Source organism: Harmonia axyridis, chromosome 3 (genome assembly GCF_914767665.1).
Source record: "Harmonia axyridis chromosome 3, icHarAxyr1.1, whole genome shotgun sequence".
Classification (NCBI taxonomy): domain Eukaryota; kingdom Metazoa; phylum Arthropoda; class Insecta; order Coleoptera; family Coccinellidae; genus Harmonia; species Harmonia axyridis.
The window spans coordinates 41,575,652-41,587,226 of NC_059503.1; the positions used below are offsets into that span (position 1 = coordinate 41,575,652).

The 11,575-nt window shown below is 34.5% G+C and overlaps 1 protein-coding gene across 1 annotated transcript; it reads right to left on the reverse strand.

Annotated features, from left to right (window-relative positions):
• Positions 1-289: 289 nt before the first annotated feature.
• LOC123675316 lies at positions 290-1,249 on the reverse strand. Its single transcript, XM_045610665.1, has one exon. The coding sequence runs from the start codon at positions 1,247-1,249 to the stop codon at positions 290-292; it is 960 nt and encodes a 319-aa protein (XP_045466621.1).
• Between the last annotated feature and the right edge of the window lie 10,326 nt (positions 1,250-11,575).

Below are 11,575 nucleotides of genomic sequence, written 5' to 3' on the forward strand. Positions count from 1 at the left end.
TATTTGCCGGGAAGAAAAATGCCTTTTTACAGCTATCAAGACCCCACCACCTCTTTGTTTGACATTATTTGTTTCCTCTCTATCTTTTCTATAAATGATGTATTCGTTAAGACCAAGTTCGGCATTATTAAAACTAGAGTTTAACCACGTTTCTGTGAGCAATATTACATCGAAATTAACATTTGACACTGAATTAGCAAATTTGATCATTTTCGTTCTTAAACCTCTTACATTCTGGTAATAACAATGGATCTTAAAATTACCTGCTTGAATCTTATGAGTAGATGATTTATGGGACATTTGCTCTTCTTTCCATGCGAAATGGTCGAATCAGTGTTCCCTCCGGCCAATGTTCAGCTGCAAGCAGTACTGCAAGGTCCAAATCTCTACTCCCCAGCTTGAAAGACTTCTTTGCACGCTTAGATTTGAGATCAAAACACAGAATATCCTTTTCTGGCCATATTTCATTGGCATACGCTATGATGTTCTCAGCGGTTGTAGTAACATTCAGGCCTCCCACCCAAATCCAATTTCTTCCTTTTGGTGCCGGTTGGATCAATGAACTGGGTTGAGACGTACCTTTTTTGGTCATTACGGAACGTTTATTATGATGCTCTGGGTTTTTATTATGATTTGTCCCAGTCAGAGGTTTGACCTTAGAATTAGCATTGGATTTTTCAGCTGGCCTAGTAGATTTCTGGTCACTCCCCTTATCCAGCTTGACCGATGTGGTCTTTACTCTGTTCTTCGACAAGCTGTTTACCTCTGGCACTTTCTTTTTAGGTTCTAGAGGTGGCACATCTCTTTCGATGTGCTCAACCAATACAACATCTTCTTCCCCTAATGTCTTATGTTTCTCGTCGGAAGTTAGTAGCCTAACCAAATCGATGTTGCTTTCCTTCAAAACACGGACTTCTGTCCGTAACTCAGATATTTCAGTAGCAAATTTTTGTAACATCGATTCTGTTGCCCTGGATATCAAATTCTCCAGATCTGCAATAAGGGCTTGATTGTCGACTTTTTGAGATGGTCCCGATAATTTGGAATCAACGACCAGAATACAAGTATCGCAGTAAAACCTCAAATTTCTGGACTCCGACAATGTTTTCACCACCGGATCTTTGATACGCAAACACTGTACATGCGATTGGGACGAGCACAATTCGCATTTTATGAACTTATTGTTAACGATGAAATTATCTTTACAGATCGGGCAACTCCGATCACAATAATTATTTGCCGACGACATGATATTGCAGCAGGTGGCCCCCTTTAGACAACAAACTCTCCTGTTATCTGAGAGATAAACATCTGGTAACTTTCCTATTGTAACAATGGAAATTGTTTCACCGGTTCAGAAATATAGCGTTAATTTTCTAATTTTCTCCTCAATATTTTAGGGGAACAACTGGTGAATCACTAGTACTATGTAAATAATTTAAAACTGTGAAATTTCGAAATTTGAATCCACTGTTTACTAATGAAAAGCCGAATTTATAAGAGCGATAAAACATACGTCTGCCACAAGTGAATTTTCATACAATGTACTATTCGATGATTAAAATTTCTACCTATCGCACCGATTATTATTGATAATAATCGATGTTTAGCTAAACAGAAGAGATGTTTGGCAATATTTCAAAATATCGTCGGTGATCATAGTTAAATGTGACTCATACATGAAAATTTTCAAATTTTTTTGATTTGGGAATTTTGTGCCAATTTTTGCCGTATAAAAATTTTTTTGCATTCATTCAGTTTTCGAGATATTCCGAGTTTTCCCTGTGAGTCCCTTACTTGTCGGACGGAAATTTTCTTCTTTAGATAAATTGTGCTCATCTTGTTGCGTATGGCAGAGCTGTGCCAAAGCATTGTGCTTAGTGCTTTCGAAAGCACTTGAAGCCTTTTTGTGCTCCCGAGTACTGTGCTTCCGAGCACTTTTTAAAATCAGTGCTTAGTGCTTAATAATCGAAGCACTTTCACAAAAGGCTTAGTGCTTAGTAATTCTAAAAGGGCTCCCGAGCAATGCAGTGCTCGCGAGCACTTTGGCGGATTACTAAGCACTAAGCATTTCTGAATTTTTGTCATAACACAAATATGCGCCGACGTTTTGGTAGCTTTTAATCGTTTTACATTAAAGTAACAAACATCTGACGCTGGCACTTCTGTGTGAATTTAATGCACAGTTGTATAGATCAGATCAGTTTTATTATGTACCTTGAAACATATAAATAATACGTATTATGTTTATATTTATTTAATTCTATAAAAAATTAATACATTTGTTTAGAAGAAAGAGAATATGAAATTGAATTTTAAATCATTATTATCAAGATTTTGACAATTTACATCTCATTACAAATCTTAGAGGAAATTTGAGGAAAGTCTATTAGAGTTCGATCAATACAGCGTAGTTAGCCAGAATGTAAACTATAAATGTTTCGGGAATTATATAATACTTGGTCATAATTCCTTTATCTAAATCATATACTTTTTATGCTTGCGTTGTATTAAACAATGAAACATAATACCTATATTCTACCTTTCAGTTTTTTATGAACATTATTTTCATATTTTAATGAAGTTATTTTTATCTCTTGAAATAACATATTTTTTAACATTTTGCGATTCCAAACATGAAATATTTGATTATATATGAATAATAGATGTCTTACTGGTATTTTTATTGAAATATATTTGATTAAATCAAGTCCGAAAATAGTTGTGTGAAGTGTTTTCATAGACATAAATATAAAATCTGATTTTTTTTTACAGTGTTTGACCTGGTATTTCAGATAAAGGGTGTTTTTGATATGACTGTAGACCTTTCGGACTTCAACCTGAGGTCATCGGCATATGTCAGGTTTTAAACAACCTTTGATAAAATTTTTGAAATCCGAAATTGTATATTAAATTCATATATTGATGAGATTCTACGTTCAGGATTTTAAAAATAAGAATGATTTAAATATTTTGATGAATATGATAAATTTTTCAATTTCTTTATTATTACATTTATTACTTCGAAGAATTTACATCTTGGGAAGTTTCTATCTTCAATTCAATATAGGTAAAAATATTTCAACTGCATTTCAGATGTAAATATGGCTGTCCGCTGTTACTGTTGCCTGTCGGCACGTTTGATGGTTTTATTATACCCCTCTTTGTTATTGGTGAACCCGGTTGCACAAATTCTTCTAGGTTTTTTTCTATCTGAAGACATAGATAGAAGAATATAGATACATACACACAAAATTCCAGAGTTAATTTTTCTTTCAATTATCTCATGAAACATCATAAGACGTCGAAAATTTATTTGACGTTTATACCCCTTAAAATTATCTAACTCTGTTATTCGAGTCTAACGATGTATTCAGTTACTGAATCCAATGTTTATTATGCATACTCTAGGAACGGAAGGCAATAAAAATAGACAATAATGAAATTAATTGTTTAAATAAAATCAGGCCTGTTTCCGATGCCGATAAGGCACGTCTTCAAAATATATCCTCTTTTATTTTGGTGAAACAAAAATTATAGAGCTTCGTTGGAGAATCATAGAAAAAAAAACGATGGCTTATTTCTTATAAATTGAAATGAGACAGGCTGTTCCACCATCCGCGATGAAGATGTTATTATTGGGCTTATTCCAAATGGCATAACATGTATTATATTTTCAGGTAGCAAATTTTAGTAGTAGCAAATTTTAAAAGTTGTGTACTGAATGAGAAGATAAATTATAGAGTGTACCAGTTGAAATAGTCAAATATTAAGTTTTTAATGCGTCATCAATGAATTTTATCATTTTGAACACCCAGTAGAATTCTGAATGATTTTCTTTCGAAATCTCATTCAAATGAATTCATTCATTACGAAATTTCAGCGCTTAATAATTTTGTTAAGACTATCTACAGTCGCCGCCAAATATGTTGGCAAGAACTTGGTTGCGCACAAAACCGAAGGAGGAGCGAATGACGGACTATGAGTACCTAATAAACCGAAGCGTTCCATTCAGTAGCGTACATATAAAGCATAACGATTTTTAAAGTGCATCATTTTCCGACAAACTGAAATGGTTGATACATCACATCATTCTAAGCAAAAAAGTTCCTATGAACATGTGCTTCGTTTCCGAGATACAGGGTGTTAAAGTTGAAAAAATAATTCGCGTTTTCTTTAATATGTTTTGACCAGTGACGGCTCGTGCCCTCGAGATGTGGGTCGGCCACACACACACACACACACATATATATATATATATATATATATATATATATATATATATATATATATATATATTTTTTTTTTTTCGAATTCAGAAACATACTCATGAATAACCAGCACTGCTTCTTATATACAGAGTGTAATTGAATGTCAATATCAATGGGGGTGATTTTGGTGCCCATTTTAAGAAAAAAACTTCATATGAACATATGTCCTAACCTTTCCAGGGTGGTAAAGGTTTCGAAAATAATTCATTCATTTTTAATATCTCCAGTAACACTTCCGATATTTATTGAAATATCGGAAGTGTTATTGGGGATATTAAAAATGAATGAATTATGACAACTCTCATTGGAGAGTTGTCATTCATGTACTATGAATCAAGAGGCATTCTTCAATCTATCACCTTTTTTTTATTTCCACCAGTGGGTAAATAGGCCGGAAATAGGCAGGTCAAATGACATTTTTAATTCTGATTGATAAGTGAGAGGAACTATTCGATCTATAATGTTCCTTGAAACTCAAAATGTTGAATTTTCACCTAAATTCAATACTGAAATTCGATTCAAACCAAAATTATTGAATTAATCAAACTACAATTCAGTTATTGGCTAAACCTACATATAAGTGTTGGCAAGAAATCGTGGAGGAAAAACTTCTTTTATCAATTAATCTTCAAATTAATTTAAATGAGTATGACTACTTCAAACCTTATTCTAGCAAGGCACTCGAAATTTTGCAACAAGCTTGAAATGCTTATTTCTTATATATGCGTAAAAATGCAACCCGTTCGAAAGATCAATTACAGAAATTTTCATTATGGCATCTTCCATATTTGTCTTGAATTATCCTTGGTCTATATTTAATTATACAGATGATATGATCAGCTTTATATTTCGCACAGTTCCAGGCTGTGTTTTTTTTAAAGCCTCTGAAAACTCGATCCTATCGGTTCTGTGGTATCGGAGATATTTGATAGTCGCCTTTCGATATCCTTTTCAATTGCTCTATGGTTCTGGTTCACTGAGGAACATGCAATTTCACGGAAGGCTTCAAATTGTCGTAGTTCAAGTGAGTGCGTAATTTCATTCAAGTCAAACTCATAGTTTTGAAATAAATAGAAACTCAACATTTCTAAAAGACATATTCACTAAAATCTTGGTCAGATTTTACCAGTTAACGAACTTCGCGATACGAAACCACCCAAGTACACTGTCCTTCATCTCGAATGTTTCGTGTATACGAACACGCAAACAGATTTACATTTGAAGACGAATTCATCAACAGGGAGTCGAAACTTTAATTTCGATCACTCAAAAATCGGTAAGATTATGACAGAGTTTAGCCCTAAAAATGATGAAATAGGAACACTTGCTACAATGATCGACTCTGGCGTTGGCATAAATACATATTCCAAGTACACGACATGTTCTGCATCTCACGAGATCCGACGAATATGCGATTTTGACCCTTATTGATATACAAAGATTTTGATACTTATCTCGCATCTTACGAGATTCGTCTTAGTGGCAACGTTGAACGGATCTCATTGCCACGCGGTATACAATGTATATAGGGTATATAGGAAAGGATCTCGGATTGTTGGTTTATAAGACATGGACCTCGTAGCGTTGAAATTTTACAGGGATCTCGTAATCACATTTTCGAAGTATATATATATTTTTTTTCTTTCAAATCACCATATAGGGCAGGTAACTCCTAGTGCCGGGCATTTTTTTTTGCCAAAGCGCTTCATATATATATATATATATATATATATATATATATATATATATATATATATATATATATATATATATATATATATATATATATATATCACCATATATATAGCACCTCTCATCGGGATGCTCAGCGATAGCGGGGACTAAATATCTCAGCCGACACAATAACATGGGCAAGGTGGTGCACCAGCTGCTGGGATTGAAAGAACTCCTCATAAAAAACTTTACTCCACATCATTTGTACAACCCACAGGCACTTCTAGAAAATAGCGATGTCAAAATATACTGGGACATTCCAATTGCGACGGATCAAGGGGTGGAGCACAACAGGCCTGATCTCGTTATTTGGGATAAAAAGAAAAACGAGGCTACCATAATCGATTTCGCGGTGCCTTTTGACCAGAACCTCATGAAGGCTTACAAAGACAAAATAAGCAAATACGAGGCACTAGCGAGACAAATGAAGAGCATGTGGAGGCTGCAGAAGGTGGAAATAAAGCCGATGATAATAAGCTGCAATGGACTCGTCCACAGAAAAACCGTACAACACATACGAGAACTTCAACTCCCCATCAACGCATTATGTTGGATGCAGAAAGCCGTAATACTGGGGACGGTCAACATCATTCGGCAGGTGGTCTATCCTCATTAGGACTCAGAGGATCTCGCCTTGGTGCTAGCACCCGGCGAATCTAATTGAACCCACGAGAGTGTGAAAAAAAAAAAAAAAAAAAAAAAAAAAAAATATATATATATATGGATGAATTGATCACCTACAATCACAACTATAAGACCCGCCATAAATAAAGTATTATAATACCAGTCATGCACAAGTCGAAGCAGTCAAAACCAGTGACGGCTCGTCAGGGTCGGCAGGGTCGGCCGGGCCGACCCAAAAATTATCAGGAAATAGAAAATAGTTCTAGATATTCAATTCATTCAAACTCAATCGGAGTTATCGATTTCGATATCCAAATTCCCTCGGTAATGAATATTTCCACTCAGAACAGGAAAATATAACTTATACCGGCCAATATTTTCTTTCGGACCCACCTAATATTCGATTTCCAAAGCATCCAGCGTTGTTATTTCCTTTCATAAATTGTAACAAACCACAATCGTAAATGGTTACTTTTCGTAACATCACCCCAAACAAGTTATTCCAGAATTGTACGTAACACCGTAACATTAGGTCTGAAATGTAACACAAATGTTACAATTATACAATTGCAACTCCTGGAATATCACTGAAAGCATCTCATCACGTTAGGTCGGCCGAGAGCCGATGGCGGAACCAGCGCTACCGAGAGCGCTACGTAAAGGAAAAGATACTACGACATACGCCCAGAATACGACCACTCAGTAGAACGGCACAACAACTCGATGTAAGGTCGCTTCCCAATACACAGGGTCGGCTGGCCGGTTATCCTATTGCAGAGCGTCAAGCAGCAACTTTTTACAGTTTATTTCAAATATTTGATAATTAAATGAATGGTTAATTATGAGACATTATGTCCTAATCAGAAAAGAACTTATTTATGCCGTTCGATAGTAGCTATTGATTTTCAGATCATGAAAATATAATAAATACATATATACAAATGAATGGTTGATTATGGGATATAACGTCTTAATCAGAAAAAAACTTATTTATGCCGTTCGATAGTAGTTAGGTATTGATTTTCTGATCATGTACTGGGACAATGCTATCTTCGGCAATTCAAATATGCTGAATGGTATTACGGAATTCATTTTCTCAAATAATATTGTTTCCGATGTTCCTGAATTATATAAGTTATTTTGTATGATTTTGTCCCTGCCACCAACATCCGCGTCAGTAGAAAGAAGTTTTTCAGCGCTCAAAAGAATAAAATCTTTCAGTAGGAACATGATGTCTCAAGACCGTTTAAATAACCTGGCACTGATATCAATCGAAAGAGGTTTAGTTAAAGAACTAGCCAGAGGAAACATTTTTTTCGAGAAAATAATTGATGACTTCGCGACAAAGAAAGATCGTCGAATTGATTTGATCTATAAAAATAAATAAAGGGTAAGCAAGCTCATACATTTTCGACCAGAATACATGCGGTCATTTCCACAATATTTTTTGTGGTCTTTATAAGATTTTTTTATATTTTATACATTTATTTATATGTTTTCGTGAGAGGTTTTCTCTATGTTTATTCAAATATATATTTTATGTTGATAATTGAATATTTTATTATTTCTGTTTTTTCAAGAGTTTCATTTTATTTCAGTTTTCATTGATTTGAGAACTACATTTTTATATTGGGTTATAATAGGGCTATTCTAGGTGAGGTTTCCCATTAAAAACAAAAAACCAACCCGTCCTCTTGGGTGACGTGGAAATCTATTTGTTTATATATATTTATTTATATAGTTATAAGTATGATAAGGGGTTTGGGAAAATTTATATATATTTATATTTATATATATATATATATATATATATATATATATATATATATATATATATATATATATATATATTTTTTTTTAATTCACACTAGCGTGGTTATATATATATATATATATATATATATATATATATATATATATATATATATATATATATATATATATATAAATATAAATATATATAAATTTTCCCAAACCCCTTATCATACTTATAACTATATAAATAAATATATATAAACAAATAGATTTCCACGTCACCCAAGAGGACGGGTTGGTTTTTTGTTTTTAATGGGAAACCTCACCTAGAATAGCCCTATTATAACCCAATATAAAAATGTAGTTCTCAAATCAATGAAAACTGAAATAAAATGAAACTCTTGAAAAAACAGAAATAATAAAATATTCAATTATCAACATAAAATATATATTTGAATAAACATAGAGAAAACCTCTCACGAAAACATATAAATAAATGTATAAAATATAAAAAAATCTTATAAAGACCACAAAAAATATTGTGGAAATGACCGCATGTATTCTGGTCGAAAATGTATGAGCTTGCTTACCCTTTATTTATTTTTATAGATCAAATCAATTCGACGATCTTTCTTTGTCGCGAAGTCATCAATTATTTTCTCGAAAAAAATGTTTCCTCTGGCTAGTTCTTTAACTAAACCTCTTTCGATTGATATCAGTGCCAGGTTATTTAAACGGTCTTGAGACATCATGTTCCTACTGAAAGATTTTATTCTTTTGAGCGCTGAAAAACTTCTTTCTACTGACGCGGATGTTGGTGGCAGGGACAAAATCATACAAAATAACTTATATAATTCAGGAACATCGGAAACAATATTATTTGAGAAAATGAATTCCGTAATACCATTCAGCATATTTGAATTGCCGAAGATAGCATTGTCCCAGTACATGATCAGAAAATCAATACCTAACTACTATCGAACGGCATAAATAAGTTTTTTTCTGATTAAGACGTTATATCCCATAATCAACCATTCATTTGTATATATGTATTTATTATATTTTCATGATCTGAAAATCAATAGCTACTATCGAACGGCATAAATAAGTTCTTTTCTGATTAGGACATAATGTCTCATAATTAACCATTCATTTAATTATCAAATATTTGAAATAAACTGTAAAAAGTTGCTGCTTGACGCTCTGCAATAGGATAACCGGCCAGCCGACCCTGTGTATTGGGAAGCGACCTTACATCGAGTTGTTGTGCCGTTCTACTGAGTGGTCGTATTCTGGGCGTATGTCGTAGTATCTTTTCCTTTACGTAGCGCTCTCGGTAGCGCTGGTTCCGCCATCGGCTCTCGGCCGACCTAACGTGATGAGATGCTTTCAGTGATATTCCAGGAGTTGCAATTGTATAATTGTAACATTTGTGTTACATTTCAGACCTAATGTTACGGTGTTACGTACAATTCTGGAATAACTTGTTTGGGGTGATGTTACGAAAAGTAACCATTTACGATTGTGGTTTGTTACAATTTATGAAAGGAAATAACAACGCTGGATGCTTTGGAAATCGAATATTAGGTGGGTCCGAAAGAAAATATTGGCCGGTATAAGTTATATTTTCCTGTTCTGAGTGGAAATATTCATTACCGAGGGAATTTGGATATCGAAATCGATAACTCCGATTGAGTTTGAATGAATTGAATATCTAGAACTATTTTCTATTTCCTGATAATTTTTGGGTCGGCCCGGCCGACCCTGCCGACCCTGACGAGCCGTCACTGGTTTTGACTGCTTCGACTTGTGCATGACTGGTATTATAATACTTTATTTATGGCGGGTCTTATAGTTGTGATTGTAGGTGATCAATTCATCCATATATATATATATATTTTTTTTTTTTTTTTTTTTTTTTTTTTTCACACTCTCGTGGGTTCAATTAGATTCGCCGGGTGCTAGCACCAAGGCGAGATCCTCTGAGTCCTAATGAGGATAGACCACCTGCCGAATGATGTTGACCGTCCCCAGTATTACGGCTTTCTGCATCCAACATAATGCGTTGATGGGGAGTTGAAGTTCTCGTATGTGTTGTACGGTTTTTCTGTGGACGAGTCCATTGCAGCTTATTATCATCGGCTTTATTTCCACCTTCTGCAGCCTCCACATGCTCTTCATTTGTCTCGCTAGTGCCTCGTATTTGCTTATTTTGTCTTTGTAAGCCTTCATGAGGTTCTGGTCAAAAGGCACCGCGAAATCGATTATGGTAGCCTCGTTTTTCTTTTTATCCCAAATAACGAGATCAGGCCTGTTGTGCTCCACCCCTTGATCCGTCGCAATTGGAATGTCCCAGTATATTTTGACATCGCTATTTTCTAGAAGTGCCTGTGGGTTGTACAAATGATGTGGAGTAAAGTTTTTTATGAGGAGTTCTTTCAATCCCAGCAGCTGGTGCACCACCTTGCCCATGTTATTGTGTCGGCTGAGATATTTAGTCCCCGCTATCGCTGAGCATCCCGATGAGAGGTGCTATATATATGGTGATATATATATATATATATATATATATATATATATATATATATATATATATATATGAAGCGCTTTGGCAAAAAAAAATGCCCGGCACTAGGAGTTACCTGCCCTATATGGTGATTTGAAAGAAAAAAAATATATATATACTTCGAAAATGTGATTACGAGATCCCTGTAAAATTTCAACGCTACGAGGTCCATGTCTTATAAACCAACAATCCGAGATCCTTTCCTATATACCCTATATACATTGTATACCGCGTGGCAATGAGATCCGTTCAACGTTGCCACTAAGACGAATCTCGTAAGATGCGAGATAAGTATCAAAATCTTTGTATATCAATAAGGGTCAAAATCGCATATTCGTCGGATCTCGTGAGATGCAGAACATGTCGTGTACTTGGAATATGTATTTATGCCAACGCCAGAGTCGATCATTGTAGCAAGTGTTCCTATTTCATCATTTTTAGGGCTAAACTCTGTCATAATCTTACCGATTTTTGAGTGATCGAAATTAAAGTTTCGACTCCCTGTTGATGAATTCGTCTTCAAATGTAAATCTGTTTGCGTGTTCGTATACACGAAACATTCGAGATGAAGGACAGTGTACTTGGGTGGTTTCGTATCGCGAAGTTCGTTAACTGGTAAAATCTG